Raw genomic sequence first — 26,008 nt, forward strand, 5'->3', positions numbered from 1 at the left:
ACCCCTACTTTTCCCACCCCAACACAAGCTCCCAATGCACCCAAACAAATCCAGCCAATGGTATGAAACAGCTCAGGATAAAAGCTGCTGGGAAAATAGCATGAGAGGCATGTCTGTCTCTGTCAGGTAGCCTCCATGCAGAGTCACTAGTCTCAAGAGGGAGTTCTGCCTTAAGTCAGTCTCTCAAAGGGCTATGTCTTGGTGAGGAGTAAGCACTGCTTTCTGAAATATATGTAGCTTTTAGCCTCAAGCATGATAAATGACTTAAGAACCAGTATAAAAACTTGGATAAACCTGATAAAAATCTAGCAGCTGATGAGAATAAAATTTAAAATTTCTGAGCATCTCTTCTCTGTAAAGGCATCAAGTTAAACATCTGTTTTGGGGAAGGGAAATTGCACGGGTGATCCAGAGGAGTTTTTCTGAACTCGCCTCCAGGTTTACAAGTTAGCCACTCTGCACATGTCCTTTAGACAATGAGGCCAAATGAGACCTGCCCCTCATACAGGCTTGCCAAACTAACCTGGTGGGGTCCTACAGGTCTCCTCTTCTGGAGCAGCCTGGGGTGAGGCAAACGTAGTAGGAGGTTTCTCTGCAGGGTCTCCAATGGCTTCATCTGTCATTTCATCCTCTTTTTGCAGGTTTTCCATTCCCTCTGCTTCTGCTTCTTCTTCCTCTTCTTCTTCAGGCTCAGAGTTCTCTTCCTGAGAGTTGTCTTCCTCAGACTCACCCTCCTGACTCATGCGCCTTTCAGATGCCAGCCAAGTCAGTTTCTCCATTGTTTCCTGCAACACTCCCACCCCCAAGAGTGTTCATTAAGGCTGGTAATGGCTCACCAAGTGCTAATTGCACAGAGGTTTGCAAGAGGAACCAAGGTTAATCAACAGAGGTGGGGGTGGGAGGGGAATAAGGAGGAGGATTAACACAACTATCAGGGCCTGGTCCTCTGAATTTTGGAGTCACAGGGGTAGCTGGGATTGCTGCCTGACAGTAGGAGGGGGAAGAGGATTTGGAAAGGTCCTCTCTACCCTGAAGATAGTTTTCCTTTGCCACAGTCTACACTTATGATCTATTTTTTAGGCATTTAAATTGTGCTTTGGTGATTCAATTTAACATTCAAATGCATTTAAGTCAAATATAATAAGTCAAATTTCACCCTTTCCCTCTTCTCTCACCATAAAACCAAAATTATGTCCCAAAATTTTATTTCAAAACTCAAAAATGATTTTAGAAATATCTACAGTGCAACAAGTAAGCACTGTCCACAAAATATTTGAGAATATTCCCCAACTCTCACCTGGAGTTCTGGGACAGAGAGCACAGATTCCTCAGAAGCTGATGACATCTCATCTTCCTCATCTTGGGTAAGGTCGTCAAAGTCCTCTTCTTCCTCTTCCTCTGGCACATCCTTCTCTCCTCCAGTTTCTGGCCCAGCTGGTGTCCCCGCCAACTCACCATCAATGTTGAATAAGTCTTCAGGTTTCCCTGGGGGGCTGCTAAACACCATTTCAGGGTCAGTGGAGGATGAAGCATTCTTTGGAGATTCTTTGCTCCCATTTCCTGAGTTTCCTCCATCAAGAGGTTCTTGAGAAGCTGAAGGAGTTTTGGCTAGTTGACTTCTCTCTTCCTCCTTCTGTAAAACTGTCTGTGTCTTAGCTTCTCCTGTAGCGCTTGACTCCTCATTTGGGAAGCCAGTGTCCAACTCCACAGGGTATTCTTCTTTGATTTCATCACAAATGGTCTGCTCCGGGGATCCACTGGAGACTTCCTCTCCAGGATCTTTAGGTTCCATCTTCACAATTTTCTCTAAATCTCCAGAAGGAGAGCTTAGAGATTCTTGGAAACCCTGAGGCAGTGGTTCTACAACTTGCCTCCCCTCCTCTGTTTTCACAACAGTCCAGATATAGGCACTGTTCTCTGACAATTCTTCCTGACACACTCTATCTGATGGCAGAGGTCCTGGGCTGTGCTCCTTTTTAGGGAAGACAGTAGCACACAGAGGAGACAGTTCCTGGGGTTCTAATTTGGGTACCAGGCCTGGAAAGGCATTTTTCCCTTCATCCAAAGGACAACCAATGTCCATATTCACTTGGACCTTATCTTCTTGTACAGGAAGATTCACAGAGTTGCCAGAAACAATTAAGGGTGGGATGGAGGAGGCCACAAGGGGCTGGTTCAATGGACAGGGGAAAGAAGTAGGGTTAACCAAGAGTGTGGTGATGGGAAGGGTCTGAGAACTCTGGGCCATGGTTGCATTGACAGGCTGAATCATGTTGCAGCCACTGCCAAGGCTCACAACTTTCACAGTGGTGGCAGGAACAGTGAAGATAACAGGTGCAGAGTTGATGAGGGGGACAGACTTCAGACAGAGAGAGGTCTTGGCCCCCTTTCTCTTTGGGCCTCTCCGTTTAACGTATGGCTTTCGAAACTTGGAAGGGGCAAGTGAGGGCAGCATTACCTTGGGCACAGGAGCAGAGGAGAGCAGGGTCTGGGGCTCGGACAGAGGGAAGCTGGTCCTGGCCTCAGGGGGTATAGTAGGCAATACTGTTGAGGACTCAAAACTATCACCCCCAGTGACCACCAGTGGAGGAACAGCTGGCACTGTCTGTAAGACAGTGGCTGGCTGGATTGTATGAGGAATCCGGACCACCATTTTACTTGGAGGAGCTTCTGACTGAGTTGACCTAGGTGGTATTTTCCCAGAGTTGGAGCTGGGCTGGAGAGAGGGACTAGGTCTGATAAGGAGAGGCTTCAGGGCTGATGACCTCTTTTGTCTCCAGCCCTTCCTGGAAAAACAGTTGGCAACTGGCTTCAGTTTCAGGACTACCCCCTTAGGCAACAGCAGGGGGTACCGAGTTTCACTCCCCAATTCTGAGCTGCTTTTGCTTAGGTCTGGGTCTGGCTTGACCTCAGTGGTTCCAGTCACATTTTCTCCCTCTCTGGCACCACTAGCTATGTGCTGCAGTTCCTCCTGGATGGATGGCAGACTGGCCTATTGGGAACAAGAACACTCTAATTCAGCACATGTCAGAATATGGTAAAAATAAAGGAATAAATAAATAAAATAGGGGCTTTTAGATTTTAGGGACCTTCCCAGGACAGTCTCGAGATAATCTTTTCATGAGGGATTTTTCTGCACAATATCAAATTTCTACGTAGACTACATTCCTATCGCATACTCTAGAAACTCTTCTCTGAATTTCCTATAAGAAACTATCATTTTACCCACCTGAGGGGAGGGTAGAGGAAGAAGAGAAGAAGGACAAATAAAAAATATTTCTTTTTTTTTTTTTAATCCTCACCAGAGGACACTTTTGCATTTATCTTCAGATAGAGTGGGAAGAAGACAGGGAGGAAGAGAGAGAGAGAAACAGCAATGTGAGAGAGACACATTGAGTGGCTGCCACCCACACGACCCCAACTGGGGCCAGGGACAAACTGCAAACAAGGTACATGCCCTTAGCGGGAACCGAACCCGGGACTCTCTGGTCCACGAGCCGACGCTCTAACCACTGAGCCAAACCAGCCAGGGCTAAAAAAGATTTCTTAAGTCCTAGTTCTACAACTAAAGCATTAAAGGTATACAGTAGCACTGATGTTTCTGCCAGGTTTTTAGTGACCTTCTGCCTCTAGTCTACTTTGAGGAGGGCTTACCTTTAACCAGAATGGAAGCCGGTGTTCTTCCCTCTCTACAGGCGGCTTCCACTGATGTGGCTGGATCTCTTCACAGCACTTCCCCATGATGGGCAGCTGTTTGGTCTTCTTATAAAACTGAGCATGAAGAAATAAAGTATGAGTTACATTTCTTTCAGAAACACTGCCCTCTGTCAGGTTAGGAAGTGGGGTGGGCAGTGGTTTGACTGACACAAACACACATTCATATATACATATATATAAACAGTATGTGCTAAATGCTTCTGCATTTCAAATTAAACTAATCTCTAATTAACAAAGATTTTTATAATTACTCAATATCTATTAACTGATAATCTCCCTTCTGGTCACCAGGAAGGGCAAAGTTTAGCTTCCAGAGAAAAGGGAGCCAATGGCTAGAGAAATCTTATTTAAAATCTGCTCCTGCACAACAGTTGCAATGATAGTGACTTAACCCTCATCTTAGACACATGGAAAATTCCATTTTTTAATTTTATTTTTTCCTTTATTTATTTTACTTTTTCTTTTTTTTTTTTTGTACAGATAGAGTGGGAGGGAGAGAGAGGAAGAGACAGAGAGAGAGAAACATCGATGTGTTTCACATTGAGTGGCTGCCACCGCATGACCAACCAGGGCCGGGGACAAACTGCAACCGAAGTACATGCCCTTAGCGGGAACCGAACCCGGGTCTCTCCGGACCGCAGGCTGACGCTCTAACTGCTGAGCCAAACCGGCCAGGGCTCCTTTATTGATTTTAGAGAGAGAGGAGGGAGAGGGAGAGAGAGATAGAAACACCTATGAGACAGAACATTGACTGGACAGCTCCTGCATGCCCCCCACTGGGGATCGGGCCCACAACCTGGGCATGTGCCCTGACCGGGAAACGAACTGGCATCCTCTTGGTGCATGGGTCAACGCTCAACCACTGAGCCACAGAGGCCGGGAAGGAAAAAAATTAAAAAAACAAAATAAGAGTTAAAACAGGTAGTTCATTCATTCATTCATTCATTCATCCTCACCTGAGGATATTTTTGTACTTGTTATCAGACAGAATGAGAGGAAGGGAGTGAGGGAGGAAGGGAGAGGGAGAGGGGCAAGGAGAGAGGGAGAGGGGGAGAGGAAGAGAGGAAGGGGGGGGAGGGAGAGAGAGAGAGAGAGAAACATCAATGTGATAGAGCCACATTGACTGGCTGCCTCCCGCACGACCTAACCAGGGCCAGGGACGAACCACAACCTAGGTACGTGCCCTTGACCAGAACTGAACCCACAACTCATTGGTCCACAGGCCGACGCTCTAACCGCTGAGCCTAACCAGTCAGGGTTTCATTGATTTTTTTTTTTTTTAAATATGTTTTTATTGATTTTTTAGAGAGAGAGAGAGAGGAAGAGATAGAGATATGTAAACATTGATGTGAGATGGCTGCCTCCTGCACAACACCCACCAGGGATCGAGCCAGCAACCTGGGCATGTACCCGGACTGGGAATCAAACTGGGACCTCTCAGTCCACGGGAGGGCGCTCAATCCACTGAGCTACACTGGCTGGGATCCACTGATTTTTAGAGAGTGGAAGGGAGGGAGGAGGAGAGTGAGAGAGAGAGAGAGAGAGAGAGAGAGAGACACACAGAGACACACACACACACACACACACACACACACACACACACACACACAGATTCACTGCCTGCAGCATGCGGCCTGACAGGGGCCAGGGATTGAACCTGCAACCTAGGTACTTGCCCTTAACTGGAAATCGAACCCATTAATCTTTGGTGCATGGGCTGATGCTCGAAACACTGAGCAATACTGACCAGGGCTAAAACAGGCCCTTTATTCTATTTTACTTATTTTTTGGCACTTTATTTAAAAATTTTTTTTTGTTAATCCTCACTCAAGGATATTTTTCCTTTTCTTTCTTTCTTTTTTTTTAGAGTGGAAGGGAGGGAGGGAGAGGGAGGGAGAGTGAAAGACAGAGAAACATTGATGCAAGAGAGACACACTGACTGGCTGCCTCCCACATGAGCCTGACCAGGGCCAAGGATTGAACCTTCAATCCAGGTACATGCCCTTGACCAGGAATCAAACCTGAGACCCTTTGGTATGCAGGCCAATGCTCCAACCACTGAGCCAATCCAGCCAGGGCTAAAACAGGTACTTTATTATTATTATTACTTTCCCTTTATTGATATTAAAGAAGGGAGAGGAAGAGAGAGACAGAAACATCATTGAGAAAGAAGATTGACGGGCTGCCTCCTGTATACGCCCCACTGAGGATCAGGCCCACAACCTGGGCATGACCTGGAATGAAACCAGCAATGTCTTGATGCATGGGTCTTGGTGCATGGGTCGGTGCTCAACCACTGAGTCACACCGGCTGGGCTAAAACAGGCACTTTATTTATTTATTTATTTATCCTCACCCAAGGACTTTTTTCCATTTTTTTGTTCTGATAGAGCGGGAGGGAGAGAGAGAGAGAAACATCGATGTGAAAGGGACACATCGAGAGGATACCACCCGCACGACCAACCAGGGCCGGGGAAAAACCGCAACCGAGGTACATGCCCTTAGCGGGAACCGAACCCGGATCTCTCCGGACCACAGGCCGACGCTCTAACCACTGAGCAAACCAGCCAGGACCTAAAACAGGCACTTTAAACCATCCATTTGTCTTTGTTCCCCTTGAAACCCTATGAAAACAACAGAAATGAATTTTTTTTTTTTATCCTCACCCGAGAACATTTTCCCACTTTTTTGTTCAGATAGAGCGGGAGGGAGAGAGAGGAACAGAGAGAGAGAGAAACATCAATGTGAAAGGAACACATCGAGTGGCTGCCACCCGCACGACCGACCAGGGCCGGGGACAAACTGCAACCAAGGTACGTGCCCTTAGCGGGAACCGAACCCGGGTCTCTCAGGACCGCAGGCCGACGCTCTAACCGCTGAGCCAAACCGGCCAGGGCCAGAAACGAATTTTTTAAAGGCAAAAGCCTAGAAGGAAAATGAGAATGAGAGGAAAAGGTAACAGCAACAAAATTTTCAAAGCTAAATAGCAGATGGATGAATGGTAACTGAAGTAAGAGAATGAAGAAAACTAAATCCCATGTGGAAGAAAGTTAACGGCCAACTCAATTTATGTCAGGATTTGGAAAAAGGATAAGACACCAGATATCTCTAGAAGTGGAGGTAAGACTAGAACTAAAAACAGGTAAAGATGAAGAGGACAGATTAAAGCTGATGAAGAGGCAGTCAACTCCCAATCCTCTCTTCCATTTGGTGTAGCCATGTGAAAGCCTCTCCCCTGCCCTGGCAGCAGCATTTCTTAAAAAGATGATCTCTGGACTGAGGCTATCAGGCATAACTGAGGGTAGAAGTACTACAATGAACAAATATAGAAACTCCAGCTTCTTCCTCTCCTGCTTTCCCACAGTCCCTCTGCCATTCACTATTTTAGTATATTCGATGAACCAAAAAAGCCATTGGAGCCCTGGCCGGTTTGGCTCAGCGGTTGGAGTGTCTGCCTGCAGTCCGGAGAGACCCCGGTTCGGTTCCCGCTAAGGGCATGTACCTCGGTTGCAGTTTGTCCCCGGCCCTGGTTGGTCGTGCGGGTGGCAGCCACTCCCTGTGTCTCTTTCACATCGATGTTTCCCTCTCTCTCTCTTCCTCTCTCTCCCTCCCACTCTATCTGTACAAAAAATGGAAAAATGTCCTCGGGTGAGGATAAAAAAAAAAAAAAAAGCCATTGGAAATTTAAAACGTGAGAAGAAATAAAGAACTCAACTTGGCATAAGGATCAGAAGAAAAAGATGAATATCTCAGAAAGTACATCATAAAGACAAAGTGATAGGACAAAAAAGAAGAAAAACAAAAGGACTAGCCTGAGAGGCCTAACATCTGACTACTGGGCATTATGGAGTGAACAGATCAAATGAAGGGGAGAAAACCATCCATACGTAAATCGAGAAAATTTCCCAATACTGAAACACATGAGTTTCCAACTAAGGTTTATCAAGTGCCTTGCACAATTAATTAAACTAGATCCATACTAAGGAATATTATCATGAAATTTCAAACAGTAAAGAAGAGGAAAAAATCCTACATGCTGCCACAAAGAGGGCAAAAACAGATACACAAATATTCAAGAGTCAAAACAGCATCAAATTTCTAAATCACCAGCATTAAAAACCAGAATAAAATGGAGCAAAGCCCTTAGAGATAGCTGATAAAAATTATTTCCCAACTACAATTCTGGATTACTGAAGGAGAGTAGAACAGAAACATATTTTTAAACATTCTTTTGAATAATTATAGATACACAAGAAATTACAAAAACAGTATGGAGAAGTCTTATGTACCCTTTACCTAGTTCCCCCAATGGTAACAGCTTATGTTACACTGTAACAATAGTTATGTATACAAACCAGGTATCCAGAACAATAGCAAAACTAGGAAACTAATATTGATAAAATCCACAGACTGATATATAGTTTAAATTTTAAAATCTGATTCTCAAAAATTCTTCCTCAGCATGCTATTAGGATGTGCTCCACTAAAACAAAGAAGTAAAGCAAAAAGATATGGGATTCAGGAAATAAGAGGATCCAACATAAGTAAGAAGCAAGAAAAAAAAGAGCAACAACAACAAAACAAACAGCGTGATGGTAAAGAAAAAGCCCAAGCAAGCTGAGAGAGCAACATATTTAAAGGAGCATCAGAGGGCTCAGGTAAAGGTTTCTTCAGCAAGATGAAAATGATAGAACACCTAAAATGTTTGAACACACTGACAAGAGATTTATAAAACTGAAGTACATTTCAGTGTTGAACTGATAATAAATACATAATAAAACCAAGCACCCACTTACCCCCTCAAAATACAATTATTAACTCCAGGAGAAATAAAATGTTCCGTAGGAACAGCAAAGTAATCGTGATACACTACACAGCTCAGCTGTGAGGAGCATTTACACAGTTCTTATAATGTAAACCCTGAATATCATCTAACTGAAATTGTGATATAATTATAGTGAGAAAACTGGAGGACACAAGATACTGATGTTTGTGGAAGGAGTATGGGACTGAAGAGAAATGTAAGAGTTTATCTTCCATGGTTTAAAGTTTCATAAGTAAGGTCTAAATCCAAAACAGCAAGTGGTATCAATTACAAGCATGTTACCTAGACATGGAGGCATATGCACCATCCACCAAAAAACCTTGGTTAGCAGGAAATAGGGAGAAAAATGGTTCTTCATAATAAGCTTCATATAACTGTTTGACTTTTTAAACCATTTAAACGATGTACTTGCCTCTTTAAAGTATATACTTTACACTTTTGATGTAAATATCTGAATACAAAGAGTTAAGGAGAGCCCTGGTCAGTTTGGCTCAGCAGAACTTAGGCCTGCAGACTAATGAGTCACAGGCTCAATTCTAGTTAAGGGCACGTACCTCTGTTGCGGCTCGTCCCTGGCCCTGGTCTGGGTCGTGCAGGAGGTAATTAGTCAATGTGTCTCTCTCACATTGACATTTCTTTCTCTCTCCCTTTCTCTCCCTCTCCCCCCCTCCTACTCTATCTGAAGATAATTAGAAAAAAAATATCCTGGGATGAAGATTTTAAAAAATAAAAAAGAGTTAAGGAGAAAGAATAAGTGGAGTGTTGTCTACCCTTTCTTTCAAAAAGGTTAGAGTGAAAGAGAATTAACGGCTAGAGGGAAACATTGATTCGAAAAATATTTTAAGACTTAACAACTTATTGATTTTGAGAGAGGGGGTAAAGGAGAGGGAGAAAGAGAAACATTGATGTGAGAGCGGAACATTAATCAGCTGCCTCCTGCATGCCCTCTACAAGGGATCAAGCCCACTACCCAGGCATATGCCCTGACCAGGAATTAAACCAGCAATCATCTGGTGCACAGGGCAATGCCCAATCAACTGAGTCACACTGGCCAGGCAAGACTTAGCAATTTTATTTTAGGAGAAATAATATCCATAACAGAGGAAGAAGATGATATGCCAGAGGAAAATATAGAACAATGTCCCTGAAAAGGCAAGAGGGCAATTAATCTAGTACACAGGTGTAAGGAATTGCCATAGATAACCGATCCTGCTCTTCATCGAGACTTAGAATGAAAAAAGAATGGTTGCTCATAAGAGACCCTGGAGGTGGAGTGTGCAGGAAACACTTACTTTAAAGATGTTGTCAGGGGCTCTGTTCATGCTGCGGTTCTTGATTCTCACTGTCAGTTGGTGGGCAGTCTTGCAAGTTAGAAGGTACTTGCTGATTAGAGGCTTAGGAAACTCAGTCCCTTCAAAGTGCTTCAGTCCTAAAGCTAACAAACTGAGAAAGAAGCAATGACATGAAATCTCACTTCACAGTCCATTCTTCCAAAAAGCCTCACCAGACTAACTCCTCATTTTACAATCCACTTTTTCGACATCTAAATCTTATATAACTTAATGGCTACTCAAAAAAAATTTCAGATATTTACTGAGTGCTAATAAGTACTATGAATAAGACTCAATCAGGAGTTCACAATCAGGTGGGAAGAGGAAAACCTAAACATAAATCACTAATAAATGTCATATTATGTGAGCTTTCATACTTTGTATTTCCTTTGAACTTTGTATTCAAAGGAAGAAGGAAGGGTCTAATAAAACAAATATAAAATGAACAATGGGCATATAAAATCAATACCAGCACTACCTCCCATCATAACATAATCTACTGTGGTTAGCTATGTACATTTTTACTGATGGCAATGGGGCAAAACATATCAAGAGCCATAAAAATGTTCATAACCTTTATTGAATACTCTCATTCTTGGAAATTTACCCAAAGAGATAAACACCAAAAGTTTTCAAAAGCTCAATGTACAGCCCAGCCAGAGTGGTTCAGTTGGTTGAGTGTCATCCTGTGCACTGAAAGGTTGCCAGTTCGATTTCCGGTGAGGGCACATAGAGAAGGCAATTGGTAACAATTGATGTTTCTCTCTCATATCAATGTTTTGTTTTGTTTTTTACCCTCTCCCTTCCTCTCTCTAAGCATGTCCTCGAGTGAGGGTTTTAAAAAAAAGGTTCTATGTACAAAGCTCCTTGGTGAAGCCTCACTCAACTGCAAAATAGCAGAGGGGGTGAAAGTGGCATATAAGAGAAATATCACAGGGCTATTAAATATTGCTTTAAAAGACAGTATACAGAAACAACAAAAAAGGACAATGTTATAGCAAATAGAGAAACAATTTCAAAAAGATGTTTGGATAAAAATTTTTTCCTTTGGAAAATTTCCTCTAATAGTATATATTACAAGTTTGTTTTTTTAAATAAATAAAAGACAAAATACAATTTAAAATGTTTGAAAAATGTGCATGTCATTCCCCAAAAAGAACAGAAGTATCTGGCAATGCTGAAACAAGCACTTACTATAGAACCTTATACCCATCAACATCGATTTTCTTTGTCTTTTGTGTCCATGTCTTATACATGCCTATTTTTCCTAAGCTCCTCAAGAAAGAAGAACTAGACCCTTACTCCCGACAACAAACCCTTACTTGTCCTCAGCTTTGGTGAATGAATTCTTATCCTGGGGATTCTTTGCCTTCAGAGAACACACTGGAAGTAGCTCTGGATACATGAAAACTTTGCTTGTGGCCAGGATCCAGGCCACTTGCTTTGGCAAACAGGGAAATTTACAGGCTATAAGAAAACAAAAAACAAAAAAACCCTAATAAATTAAATTCTGGAACAAAGATGACTTCATAAATGCTTCTGAATGCATTTTTGCATTTAGATAGAGCTGCCCCTACCCAACTTGATGCCCTCCCAAACCACAAAACCCTCCCCACAAAAGTTTCCACAACTTTCTGAGCCTAACATACACCTCATAGGATGTTATTAAAGGTTGATTTTCTTATTCTTTCCTATGTGAAACACTTAACACACTAAGTAACATAAACACTTAGAAAGTACCTAGTAATATCTGGTATATATTGTATACTCAAATGTTTTTACCTCCTCCCCCTTTAAATCCTTGAAAGATAAGTGACCTTTAACAAAGCCTTATTTCTTCTAGAATAAGATTCCAACTTCTTTAATGTCCCTCATAAAGCTGGTATTCCAAATTTTATTTTATTTCATTCTTACTTAACTTTCATTAAGTTCTCCCAGATTCCTCCTGAGGTTGGGAATGTAAAAAACACACACACAAAAAAACCAAACAGGGAATGAGATGATACTGTCTCATTCATTTTTGTCTTGCTGTCTAAGCCTCTCAATTCCAGGCACTGCTGTCTTTCTAGAGATAAGTACTAGAGCTGTACTTCTACTTCCATAAGTGTTTTTATATCACCAGAAGACAAATACAGGACATGGTATGTGTAGGTTATTACTGTAGTTTGGTGTTAAATTAAGTCAGTACCAACATATGGCTAATAAAGTAGTTTGAGATCAGTGTCTGTGACCTAATGCACTTAAATTCAACTATATTCAATTTAATGGTAAGAATCAGCAACTTAGGCCTGGCCAATGTGGTCAGTGGTTACATCATTGGCTCATGCACCAAAAGATTGTGGTTTCGATTTCTGGTCAAGGGCAAGTCCCTGGATTGCAGGTTCAATCCCTGGCCCAGTTGGGGTCATGTGAGTGGCAACCAGTCAATGTGTCTCTCTCTCTCCCTCCCTCCTACTCTATCTGAAGATAAATGGAAAAATATCCTCAGGTGAGGGCTTAAAAAAATAAAGTGAATTAAGTTTGTTACAAATAATTAAAAAATTAAGTATATGCGTGTCTAACCACTATACTGTACACCTGAAACCAACACAAAATAATACTGAAAGTAAACAGTAAGTGAAAAATAAAAAAGTAGCCCAACCGGTGTAGCTAACTGGTTGAGTGTCAATCCATGCACCAAGAGGTAGTCGGTTCGATTCCTGGTCAGAGCACATGCCCAGGTTGTGGGCCCAATCCCCAGTGAAAAGCATGAAGGAGGTGGTCAATCAGTGTTCTCTCTCATTGATGTTTTTCTCTCTCTCTCTCTCCTTTCCTCTCTCTCTAAAATCAATTAAAAAATACATATAGATATAAAATTAAAATTAAAAGTAAACAATAAATACAGAAGCAAATGTTTGACTTAAGGGAACAGGAAATATTTTCTCAAAAAAATACTAAACTAATGCAAATTTCTTTAAAATATTAAACATGGCACATAGACAACATCTCGAATTTGTGCCCTGTCCCAAATCACCATTCATTAAAAATGGAGATACTACAATTGTTACAGGATATAAAGTGACCATAATGAAGAACAGAGGAAAATGTAAACATGACCCATCTTTCCCCACTTGACTTCCATCTTTCCCAGATCCCAGTTTGTTTTATCTCACTCCTAATGCTTACCCACACGTCTATTTAAGTTCAATTCATTGCACTAAGTCCTAAATCTCTACCACTCACAATCCTGACCTATCTACTGCCTCCATCCCTTATCTCAGCCCAAATATATCATGTAATTCTAGAACTTAATGAGTATAAGGGAGGATAAAAGACTAAATGAAATTAAAAATATCCTGTCTCCTCCACCCCTAGGAGATTATCTATGAGATAAGACTCTCATTTCTCATTGTTTATAAAAACCTGAAGGAGACACATCTGTCCCCTACCTGTCTTGACAGTTTTACGAGGACTCCAGTCAATGCTGACATGTGCGTTGAAATCTTCAATGAGCTTCATGGCTCCCATCAGGTTACAGGGTTGAAACAAGGTCTGAAACTTGGGGTTGAACTGATGGTGAAGGGCGATGGAGCTTTGAGCAAAGGTTCCCAGCTCTTCCTGGGAAAACGGGACACAAAGGAAATTTAAATTCCAGACCATTAATACCAATAGCACTGCTTAGCTCTTCGTGAAAAATGGTCCTTCCTATTACAGTATAAAAACAGGTAAAAATCATCCTAAAGTCTTCCACAATTAACATTACCTCTTTAAGACTGCAAGTCAGAACAATACTCTTCATTTTTTTTTAACCCCCACCCAAGGTTATATTTTTCCCATTTATCTTCAGATAGAGTGGGAGGGGGGAGGAAGAGAAAGAAACACCAATGTGTGAGAGACACATTAACAGTTGCCTCCCGCACAACCCTGATCAGGGCCGGGTATCCAACTCCAACCAAGGTACGTGTCCTTGACTGGAATCAAACCTGCGACTCTCTGGTCTGTGTGCTGATGCTCTAACCACTGAGCAAAACTGGCCAGGGCCAGAGCAATACTCTTTACCTGGGCATGTGCCCTGACCAGGAATCAAACCGGCGACCTCTTGGTGCACATGGGTTGAAGCTCAATCACTAAGCCACACCAGCCAGGCCAGAGCAATACTCTTAAGAAAACTAAATACACTCTGTCCTTTCATGAAAATCAGTGGTTTCTATTCTCTCAGCAAACATAGGAAGCCATAACAATAGCTACCAACACATGCAGGAAAGAAATGTAGATTATGTTGAGTGAATATCTGTGAGAAACGCCTTACCAAGCTAACTATATACTCAGGATTTTAAGAGTTAGGGACATGGAACCTTACAAGAAATATCCTGGTAGTACTGGCCTCCGAGTTGAGATTGGGGTTGGAGGTGGAGAGAAGGTGAATTTGCGTCAAGAGCTGAACATGCTGGGAGGGAAAGAAAATAATACAATGTCATTTCAGGAGCCCAGAAGATCTTACCAAGATATTTGTAACTCTATTGTTTATCTTTTGCTTCCTGGAAAAACTATGAGAACTACATAATATCTTGGAATGAATTTCGCAGATATGTTCCCCTTGAGCAAAATGATAGAACCAGAGGAAGTTTAACCTCAAACCAGAAAAACTGAGATTAGAAAGAAAAACTACTCCAGCAGTGAGGCTGTTAAATTCAGAATAGATTACTAAGGATGCTTTGAAATCTATAATTCTAAATATTATCAGGATCCTTACATGAATTCTTGCCTGAGCCATAATGACTCATGAACAAAAAATTCTCAAGGGCCTAGTTCAGTGGTTCTCAACCTTCCTAATGCCCCAACCCTTTAATATAGTTCCTCATGTTGTATGTGGGCTTATCTGCATGTAGGCAGACTGGCCTGGAGATGGATAGAGAAGCGGTGTCTCAGTTACTAAGACCATCAGAAATATGTGTTTTCTGATGGTCTTAGGTGACCCCTGTGAAAGGGTCATTCGACCCCCAAACTGGTCACGACCCACAGGTTGAGAACCGCTGGCTTAGTTGATGTGAAGATCCTGTGGTCCTATGGTTTCAAAGGGTATTAAGACACCTATTTCTGACTTTTACAAGGCTGCTAACTTTCGGTTTCAGGTCAAGCCATGGAATAATCCAATTTTAACATTATGAAGAAGAATCTTACCTGCTGCATCTGCTGCTGGAGTCTCTTCCTCTGTGCTGGGTCTAGAATCAGAGTCTGAGGAACTTTCTCAGTCTGGGGCTTAACCCTCTCTACCTCCTGCTGCTGTTTGGCTGAAGATTTCTTCAACTTCAGCTGTTCAAGCAATTCCTTCATTGTACGATGTTGCTCATTTAGCAAGTTGGCCAGTGGTTCCTCAAACCTATCCCCAACAGGGAGATGATTGAATTTGAACATTTCCCTAGGTCCACAACACATCCAATTCCTTCTAATAGTAGTCTAAGAGAGTCTGAATAATTTCTATCTACTGATAATTCCTAAATCCCACTTTAGCCAACAATCAAAACTCATAGTCTATCCAAAGTTATGAGCATAGATTCAAATAAGATGGTACCCTCTCCCCATTTTTCAACAATCAGGCCTCTAAGTAATATACAAATAAAAGGGAAATTAAACAAAAATCTAAGAGCAAAGGAACATCAGGATAACAAAGCAATCAAGGAGCTAATAGAAACTCATCATTCTAGTATCATACTGATATCTACATTAACCTGGGATTTGTTCTTAAAAGTGATATAAAATCTTCTCAAAGTACAGTATATGTTCTCTGATTTACCCATTACTCCAATCCTTGATATAGCTTCTCCCATTCCAAGGTTTTTTATTTTTAAAATTGATTCTAGAGAGAGGAAAGAAGAGGAAGAGAGGGAGAGAGAGAGAGAAACATCAACAATGATCGGCTGCCTCCTGCACGCTCTCCCCTGCTGGGGATCAAGCCCACAACCTGAGCATGTGCCCTGACCAGGAATTGAACCATTGACCTTTTGGTGCATGGGTCGATGCTCAACCACTGAGCCACATCAGCAGACTCCCATTCCACTCTTATCCATTTGGGACCTTCAGACATGAAGCAACAAAGGGATATACTAGAATACATGGCAGTTTAACTGACCTGGTGAATACAGCTCACTACATCGTTAACTCCCTGAAACCCCATCTGGGTGAGATGAAGGGCTGGCTAGAAACCCAGCTGAACTCATAAATGATCTGCCCATAAACATTCATCCTAAGCTCAAGCCTAGAAACAGAAGCTCAAAAGGTGCCAGAGACATACCATGGACACAAACATACATAGACAAACTGAATAGTAGGGCTTCAAGACAAGGGCTGCTACTATCCCTGTGTTAAACCCTCCTCCGACACAGCCGGCAGACACAGGAGGGTGCCAAATCTAGATCTGTATTACCCTGGTAAACAGCACCATTCTGGTGACCCCAAGACCCCACTCCATCTGACTCGCAAATCATCCTTGGCTTTCACAGTAGTTGTGCCTCATAGGCAGCCAGCACTGAACTGCACTGCAAACATTCTGAAAAACTCACTGAAGTCTGCAGGCCCATGGCAGATGGCAACTGGCCTCGGGATGCCCGATCCCTCTGACTAAGCGGTCTCAGGCCCAGCAGAGAGAGATACTAACCGCGGATCACTCTGTAGCTCTTACCAAGTGGCCCAGGCCAGGAATAAATGAATTTAGTGAGAACTTACACAAAGAGATATAAACCATAAAAAAGAAACAGTCAGAAATAAAGAATACAATAACAGAATCAAAAACAGATGAGATAAAGCAGAGAACTGAATCAGTGACTTAGAAGACAAGGTAGAAAACAACACCCAATTGAAACAGCAAAGAGGAAAAAAATATATATATATATGTTATATATTTTAAATGAGGATAGTTTAAGTGACTGCTGGAACATGAAGCGTAATTAACATTCATATCATAAGGGTACCAGAAGGAGAAGAGAAAGAGCTCAAGGGACTGAGAAATTATTGAAAGACATAATGACTGAAAACTTAACTTGGAGAAAGAAATAAACTGAAAAACACACAAACACACAAAGGCTAAAGGACATGCAACTAAATAATGAATAAATTAACAACAAGATTAGGATAGAAATCAAAAGATACCTTAAGATAAATGAAAATGAACACACAACGACCCAACATCTATGAGACACAGCAAAAGCAGTTCTAAGAGGGAAATTCATAGCATTAAAAGCTTACCTAAACAAATAAGAAAAATCTCAAATAAACAATTTAACTTTACACCTACAGGACCAACAACAACAAAATGAACAAGATCTAAGTAGAAAGAAGATAATAATAAAGATCAGAGTAGAAATAAATTAAATAAGACTCTAAACAAATAGCTGGGTCTTTGAAAACATAAACAAAATGGATAAACCTTTAACTAGACTCACCAAGAAAAAAAAAAGAGGACCCAAATAAACGAAATAAAAAACAGGAACCCTCTCCATGGGCCAGGTGAGGACACAGCAAGAAGGCAAGATTCTACATGCCAGGAGGAGAATCTTCACCAGAAACCATCAAGGTGAAACCCTGATCTTAGACTTCTAGCTTACAGAAATGTGAATAAAAAATAAAAAAAAATTGTGTTATTAAGCCATCCACTCAAAAAAAAAAAAAAAACACACCCAGAAAATCAAAACAGACCAATACCTATGATTAAAATCAAATCAGTAGTCCTGGATGGTTTGGCTCAGCGGTTAGGGTGTCTGCCCACTGACCAAAGAGTTATGGGTTTGATTCTGGTCAGGGGCACATGTCTCAGTTGCAGTTTGGTCCCCGGTCCTGGTGAGTGTTGTGGAGGAGGCAACCAATTGATGTGTCACTCTCACGTTGCTACTTCTCTCCCTCTCCCTCTCTCCCTCCCATTCTACCTGAATGAATGGAAAAGTATCTTTGGATAAGAATTAAAAAAAAAAAAAAAAATTAAATCAGTAATAAAAAACACTCTCCCTGTCCAGTGTGGCTCAGTAAATTGAGCATCATGCCATGAACTGATAGATCCCAGTTAAATTTCCATTCAGGACACATGCCCAGGTTGTGGGACAAATCCCCAGTGGGGGGCATGCAGGAGGTGGCCAATCGGTGTTCTTTCTCATCAATGTTTCTATCTCTCTCTCCCTCTCCTTTCCTCTCTTTCTACAATCCAAAAAGAAAAATAAAATCTCAACAGACTGATACCTACAATTAAAATCAAATCAGTAGCCCTGGCCAGTTGGCTCAACAGTTAGGGCATTTGCCCACAGACCAAAAAGTCACAGGTTCAATTCTGGTCAGCGGCAGATGCCTTGGTTGCGGTTTGGTCCCTGGCCCTAGTCGGGGTCATGCAGGAGTCAACCAATCAGTGTGTCTCTCTCACATCAATGTTTCTCTCTCTCTCCCTCCCTCCCACTCTATTTGAATAAACGGGAAAGTATTCCTGGGTAAGGATTTAAAAAATAAATAAAATCAGTAATAGAACAAAACCCTGGCCAGTGTGGCTCAGTGAATTGAGTGTCATCCCATGGACTGAGAGGTCCCGATTTGATTCCTGGTCAGGGCACACGCCTGGGTTGCATGCTCGATCCCCAATAGGGGGCATGTAAGGGGCAGCTGATCAATGTTTCTCTCTCACATTAATGTTTCTCTCCCTTCCTCCCTCTGAAAAAATCAATAAAAACATATTTAAAAAAAAAACAAAACAGCCCTGGCCAGTTTGGCTGAGCGGTTAAAGCGTCGGCCTGCGGTCCGGAGAGACCCGGGTTCGGTTCCCGCTAAGGGCACGTACTTCGGTTGCAGTTTGTCCCCGGCCCTGGTTGGTCGTGCGGGTGGCAGCCACTCGATGTGTCCCTTCACATCGATGTTTCTCTCTCTCTCTTCCTCTCTCTCCCTCCCACTCTATCCATACGAAAAATGGAAAAGTGTCCTCGGGTGAGGAAAAAAAACAACAAAAAAAACAGCCCTGGCCAGTTTGGTTCAGTGGTTAGAGCGTCGGCCTGCGGTCCAGAGAGACCCGGATTCGGTTCCTGCTAAGAGCACATACCTCAGTTGCAGTTTGTCCCTTGCCCTGGTTGGCCGTACGGGTGGCAGCCACTCGATGTGTCCCTTTCACGTCGATGTTTCTCTCTCTCTCTCTCTCTCTCTCTCTCTCTCTCTCTCTCTCTTCCTCTCTCTCCCTCCCACTCTATCTGAACAAAATATGGAAAAATGTCCTTCGGTGAAGATTAAAAAAAAAAAAACAAACTCCTAACAAACAAAAGTCCAGGACTGTATGGCTTCATAGGTAAATTTTACCAAACATCAAAAGAAAAATTAACTTCTATCCTTCCAAAATTATTACAAAAATTCAAGAGGAGGGAAAACTCCTAAGCTCATTGTACAAGGCCAGCATTACCCTGACTCCAAAACCAGAAAAGGACTTTACCGAAAAAAGAAAATTAGCCCTGGCCAGTTTGGCTCAGTGGTTGGAGCATCAGCTGTGGACATGGGGTCTCGGGTTCAGTTCCAGTCACGGACACATACCACAGTTACAATGCATCCCCAGCCCTGGTCGGGTCGTGCAGGAGGTAACCAGTCAATGTGACTCTGTCACGTCAATGTTTCTCTCTGTCTCCCTCCCTCCCTCCTACTCTGTCTGATAATAGGTGGAGGCACATCCTTGGGTAATGAATGAATGAATGAATGAATGAATGAATGACAAAAAAAGAAAATTATAGGCTAATAACCCTAATGAACATAGATGCAAAAATCCTCAAGAAAATATTAGCTAAACAAAGTCAGCACTACATTAAAAAGATCATATGCCACGATGAAGGATTTATTTTGGGGAGGAAAGGTTGGTTCAACATCCACAATCAATGTGATATATCAAAACAAAGGATAAAAAAACATATGATCACATCAATAAATATAGAAAAAGCATTCAACAAAATTCAGAAAAAGCATTCAACAAAAATTCTCAGCAACATGAAAAGAGGAAATATACCTCAACGTAATAAAGGAGTATATGACAAATTCAAAGCTAACATCATTCTCAATGGCAAAAAGCTTCAAGTGTCTTCCCTAAGCCCAGCCAGTGTGGCTCAATGGATTAAGCATTATCCCCTGGACTGAAAAGTCCCAGTTTAATTCCCGATCAGGGCATATGCCCGGGTTATGGGCTTGATCCCTAGAGGTGGACACATAGGAGAAAGCCAATCGATGTTTCTCTCTCTCTCTAAAAGAAATCAACAAAAACATATTTTAAAAAACTTTTTAAGTGTTTTCCTTAACATCAGGAACAAGACAAGGATGTCCACTTTACCACTTTTATTCAACATAGTATTAAAAATCCTAGCAACAGCAATCAGACAAAAAAAAAGTAACCAAACTGAAAAGAAATAAGTAAAACTATTATTTAAAAATGACATAATACCATAGACAGAACCCTAAGGATTCTACCAAAAACTATTAGAATTGATAACTAAATTAGTAAAGTAGTAGGATACAAAATTAATATTCAGAAATCAGTTGCATTAAAAAAAAAATTTTTTTTTTCTTTATTGATTTTTAGAGAGAGAGTAGGGGAGAGGGAGAGAAAGACAGAAACAAGGAGAGATAGTAACATCGATGAGACAGGACATCAATTGGCAGCCTCCTGCATACCTCCCACTGGGAAGTGGGCCCACAACCTGGGCATGTGCCCTGACTAGGAATCAAACCGGCAACCTCTTGGTACATGGGTTGATGCTCATCCACTGAGCCACACCAGCAAGACCCAGTTGCATTTTTCTATACCAATAATGAATAATCACAAAAAGATATTAAGAAAATCCAATTTACAGCTACTTTTTTTTGTTGTTGTTGTTCAGATAGAGCGGGAGGGAGAGAGAGGAAGAGAGAGAGAGAGAGAAACATCGATGTGAAGGGACACATCGAGTGGCTGCCACCCGCACGACCAACCAGGGCCGGGGACAAACTGCAACCGAGGTACGTGCCCTTAGCGGGAACCGAACCCGGGTCTCTCTGTACCGCAGGCCGATGCTCCAACCGCTGAGCCAAACCGGCCAGGGCCAATTTACAGCTACTTAAAAAAAAAAAAACACCACCTAGAAGTACATTTAACCAAGAAGGTAAAACAGCTGTATGCAGAAAATTCTAAGACTTGAAGAAAGAAAATGAAAAAAACACAAATAAATGAAAGCATATACCGTGCTCATAGATAGGAATAATTAACACTGTTAAAATGTCCAGCCTGGCCCTGGCCGGTTTGGCTCAGCGGTTAGAGTGTCGGCCTGCGGTCTAGAGAGACCCAGGTTCGGTTCCCGCTAAGGGCACGTACCTCGATTGCAGTTTGTCCCTGGCCCTGGTTGGGCCGTGTGGGTGGCAGCCACTCGATGTGTCCCTTTCACATCAATGTTTCTCTCTCTCTCTCCCCCTCCCACTCTATCTGAACAAACAATGTCCTCGAATGAGGACAAAAAAAAAAAAAAAAAATGTCCAGCCTGGCTGGTGTGGCTCAGTGATTGAGCATTGACCTATGCACCAAGAGGTCACCCACTTGATTCCCAGTCAGGGCACATGCCCAGGTTGTGGGCCCAATCCTCAGTGTGGGGCATGCAGGAGGTAGCCAATCGATGTTTTCTCTCATCAATGTTTCTATCTCTCTCTCCCTCCCCCTTCCTTTCTCTAAAATCAGTAAAGAAAAAATATTTTTTAAAAAAAGACTATCATGCCCTGGCTGGTTTGGCTCAGCGGTTAGAGCATTGGCCTGCGGTCCAGAGAGACCCAGGTTTGGTTACCGCTAAGGGCACGTACCTCGGTTGCAGTTTGTCCCCGGCCCTGGTTGGTCATGCGGGTGGCAGCCACTCAATGTGTCCCTTTCACATCAATGTCTCTCTCTTTCTCTCTCTCCCACTCTGTCTGAACAAAAAATGAAAAAATGTCTTCAGGTGAGGATGAAAAAAAAAGAGTATCTTACCATTTCAACAACATGATGACCCTAGAGGGTATTATGCTAAGTAAAATAAGCCAGACAGAGAAAGATGAATATCATATGATTTCACTTCTATGTTGAATCTAAAGAACAAAATAAAATAAACAAACAAACAAACTAGAAACAGACTCATAGATACAGAGAACAAATTGATGGTTGCCAGATGGGAGAGGAATAGAGAGACTGAGTTAAAAAGGTGAAGGGATTAAGAAGTATAAATTGGCCCAGCCGGTGTGGCTCAGTGGACTGATCATTGATCCATGTACTGATAGGTCCCAGTTCGATTCCTAGTCAGGGCACATGTCTGGGTTTCGGGCTTAATTCCCAGTAGGGGATGTGCAAGAGGCAGCCAACTAGTGTTTCTCACATCGATGTTTCTATCTCTCTCTCCTTTCCTCTCTCTCTGAAAAAATCAATAAGAACATATATTTTTTAAAAAGTACAGCCCTGGCTGGTTTGGCTCAGCAGTAAGAGTATTGGCCTGCGGACCAATGCACTACAGGTTCAATTCCGGTCAAGGGCATGTACCTTGTTGGTGGTTCGTCACCTGCCCTGGTTGGCTGTGTGGGTGGCAGCCACTCAATGTGTCCCTTTCACGTCGATGTTTCTCTCTCTCTCTTCCGCCCACTCTATCTGAACAAAAAATGGAAAAATGTCCTCGGGTGAGGATTAAAAAAAAAAAGAACTACCGTATTACTACTAAAATACCTTCTTTTAGCCCTCTCAATTCCTCCTCCAAATTTTCTATCCCTCCTCTCCCATCCCTACCTCCTAAGTCCTGTGTCCAGGGCTGAAGCAAGAATCCAAATACCTACCATGCTAGTTCTGAGATAGAGGCAGAAGACAGTTAAGTGATTAAGAACAAGCTGATACCCCATGCAATCAGTTTAAGACCTTTTCAAGTAGGTATGACTAACAGGTTATCCTATATCAAGAAATCCTCTATACACTGTAGCAATAGTTAAATGAGAATAACTCTTTCAATAGCCTCTGAGAATAAAGACTATTATGTTCCCTTTTGCAGTATTTTCTGTGTGTGGGCGGGCACCAGGTAAAAACTTAAGGATATGTGACTATCCACTGTACAACCTTCACTGAGAACTGAAAACTCTTGATTATGTGCACCACTAGCAGATTAATGGAAGGGCAGATGCATGAAAAAAGTAGGTAATGCAAAAATAGGTTGCACCTGATTCTAATAAAAATTTCTTGGATAGTTGGTAAGGCGAGCACAGATAACTCACCTTCACCATGATATTTTATTGAATCAAGAGTAAAGTAGGCTTGTATTTCCAACTAAAAGAAAAGCAGCAGCAGCCCAAGCAGACCAATTGAATACCAGAAAGTAACAGAATTTGGACATGGATTTTAAATTAGCTATATAATCTCTAAATTTAAAATATTTGTTTACAGAGTTGATTAGTGAAACTGAAATAGGTTTACAGATCAAATCCCATTTTAATAAGTTCCCAGGAGGAATGGTTCCATTCTGCAAGACCAGAATTTTGTCCTATGAACTATGACCTGAAGTAAGTGGGTTAAATATACTCTTAGAAATCTTGAAAATGTTCTTTTAAAAAAAAAAAGTAGCCCTGACTGGTTTGACTCAGCAGTTAGAGCGTCGGCCCGTGGACCAGAGAGTCCCGGGTTCGGTTCCTGCTAAGGGCACATACCTCGGTTGCAGTTTGCCCCTGGCCCTGGTTGGGTCATTCGGTAGCAACCACTCGATGTGTCCCTTTCATGTCGATGTTTCTCTCTCTCTCTCTCTCTCCCTCCCATTCTATCTGAACAAAATATGGAAAAATGTGCTTGGGTGAGGATTAAAAAAAAAGTGTTCGGGTGAGGACTTAAAAAAAAAAGTAATTATGTTAGGTGATAGAAGTGTTAATGAAATAAAGAGGGGAAATCCTTTCACAATCTATATCTGTATCAAACTATCACATTGTACACTTTTAATATCTTACAACTTTGTCAATAATACCTCAATAAAGCTAAAAAGGGAAATCCTGAAATATTTGTTATAATTACATTGTGGTATTTATTGTAATGGAGTATAACTAATATTGCTAGCTTTAAACATTGCTTAGTATACATAGTCTTTTTCACTAAAATGCAAGTTTCCAGACAGTCTAGCTTTCAGATGGATCCCAAGCTCTCTAGTTAGGTAATGCAGTTCAGTTAAAACACAGGACTAATTAAAGGCTGTGATCACTTTGCTTTGTTCCACCCATGGTATAAACCACACCTTGACCTCTGTTTTACTCAGAATGGATAACAATAAAGTATAAATAGACTATGCAAACCCATCACAAAAATAGGGGAAAAAAATTAAAGTCTCAGCTTTCTGGGTGGGGCAACAGAAGTGCCAACTTTATGTGAAGAAGGTAGTATATGTATAATTCAAACTCTAGGGCATTACTGCAGGTGCTTCATGGTTTGCTCAATTAATGCTTAGGTGATTAACAAACTTTCATTAACATTTACCAGATGTTAATGAAAAATTAAGAGAACAAAAAGGGACATGCTGGATATGACAATTTGGGATAGTTTTTTTTTTTTTCCCTTTATTGATTTTAGATAGAGAGGAAGGGAGAGGGAGAGACAGAAACATCAATGAGAGAGAAACTCAATTGGCTGCTTCCTGCATGCCCCCCACTGGGGACTGGGCCCACAGCCTGGGCATGTGCCCTGATCAGGAACTGAACCGGTGACCTCTTGGTGCATGGGTCAGTGCTCAACCACTGAGCCACACCAGCCGGGCTGGGATAGTTTTTATGGCTGGCTACATCGAGTCCTATATACCTTTCCAGCACCACTCACCTGGAGAAGCTGCTATGGATGCCAGCTGCTGTTTTTCCCAAACAGATACAGCTTGGTCTAGAGCTACACTGGCTCATCATAAGGAGACTTATTCACTTGAAAACTAACACTACCCTAGGTATGGGAAATTAACTGAAATTTCTGAAAACCTTTTTAGAATATACTTTTTCTCCATTCTAAGTTTTAAGGTCTTTGACAGGCCTACCGTAGGGCTTGAGGAGTGTTAAAGTTAGGTCGAGGTTCCGCCACACGTTCTTCCTCCTCTGGGCCATCATCTTCCATGTTGGGGAATCCCATCTCATCTTGGAACTGAGGAAAAGGAAAAGAAGGGTTTCCTGGGAAATGGGCATGTGAAGTCACTGTAGCAGTGAGAAGGGAAAGTAAAGACTACAGTTTACAGAACTTTAATAATGCTGGCGTCCAGAAAGAGCTTGCACCAGAATCTTTTTCCTACTTCAGTGCTTCCACAGTCCCACACACGGAATGACTAGACTATTACGCCAAAAAGAAAAATCTCTCAACTGGTCAACTAGTAAGGCTAAGAACAGAGTATGGATAACTCACAATAATCATAAATATCTTTCAAGAGACAAATTTATGACAAAGGTAACCATCTGTGGTTAGAATAATTTGAAACAAGCCTGGCCAGTGTGGCCCAGTGATTGAGCGTTGACCCACGCACCAAGAGGTCACTGGTTCGATTCCTGGTCAGGGCACATGCCCAGGTTGTGGGCCTGATCTCCAGTGGGGGGCATGCAGGAGACAGCCAACTGATGTTCTCTCTCATCAGTGTTTCTATCTCTCTCTCCCTCTCCCTTCCTCTCTCTCTAAAATAAAAAAGGAAAAAAATCATTAAAAAATGAAAATAATCTGCCCTGGCCAATTTGGCTCAGCAGTTAGAGCATCAGCTCATGGACCAGAGAGTCCCAGGTCTGGTTCCTACTAAGGGCACGTTAGTTGCAGTTTGCAGTTTGTCCCTAGCCCCTGTTGGGGTCGTGTGGGTGGCAACCAGTTGATATGTCTCTCTCACATCGATGTTTCTTTCTCTCTCTCCCTCCCACTCTATCTGAAGATAAATGCAAAAATGTCCTTGGGTGAGGATTTAAAAAAAAAATCTAAACAAGTTTGCAGTTTTTTTTTTAATGTTTTTCCTTTATTAATTTTAGAGAGGAAGTGAGAAGGAGAAAGAGATAGAAACATCGATGAGAGAGAACATCAACTGGCCGCCTCCTGCATGTCCTCAACTGGGGTATCGGACCCACAACCTGTTACTGGCAATCTCTTGGTGCATGGGTCGACGCTCAACCACTCAGCCACACCAGCAGGACAGTTTGCAATC

The 26,008-nt window shown here is 42.1% G+C and overlaps 1 protein-coding gene across 5 annotated transcripts in view; it reads right to left on the reverse strand.

The window, feature by feature from the left end:
• The window catches only part of GON4L (gon-4 like), an 87,751-nt gene that overhangs the window by 11,544 nt on the left and 50,199 nt on the right, over window positions 1-26,008 (reverse strand). For 4 of the 5 annotated variants that reach the window (XR_004960998.1, XM_036273769.1, XM_036273768.1 and 1 more), the window contains exons 14-22: window positions 24,875-24,978; window positions 15,033-15,231; window positions 14,212-14,298; window positions 13,301-13,469; window positions 11,195-11,339; window positions 9,834-9,984; window positions 3,655-3,771; window positions 1,298-2,992; window positions 524-785 (exon numbers count right to left, since the gene is read on the reverse strand). Coding sequence is in view for 4 of the 5 variants with exons in the window: in XM_036273769.1 (XP_036129662.1) it covers window positions 524-785; window positions 1,298-2,992; window positions 3,655-3,771; window positions 9,834-9,984; window positions 11,195-11,339; window positions 13,301-13,469; window positions 14,212-14,298; window positions 15,033-15,231; window positions 24,875-24,978 (2,929 nt within the window). In the remaining variant the exon portion in view is untranslated. Of the gene's footprint in view, window positions 1-523; window positions 786-1,297; window positions 2,993-3,654; window positions 3,772-9,833; window positions 9,985-11,194; window positions 11,340-13,300; window positions 13,470-14,211; window positions 14,299-15,032; window positions 15,232-17,290; window positions 17,414-24,874; window positions 24,979-26,008 lie in introns of those variants that run through there. The other variant, XM_036273771.1, reaches the window with a different exon arrangement.

This window comes from Molossus molossus, unplaced genomic scaffold, assembly GCF_014108415.1.
Source record: "Molossus molossus isolate mMolMol1 unplaced genomic scaffold, mMolMol1.p scaffold_m16_p_20, whole genome shotgun sequence".
Lineage (NCBI taxonomy): Eukaryota > Metazoa > Chordata > Mammalia > Chiroptera > Molossidae > Molossus > Molossus molossus.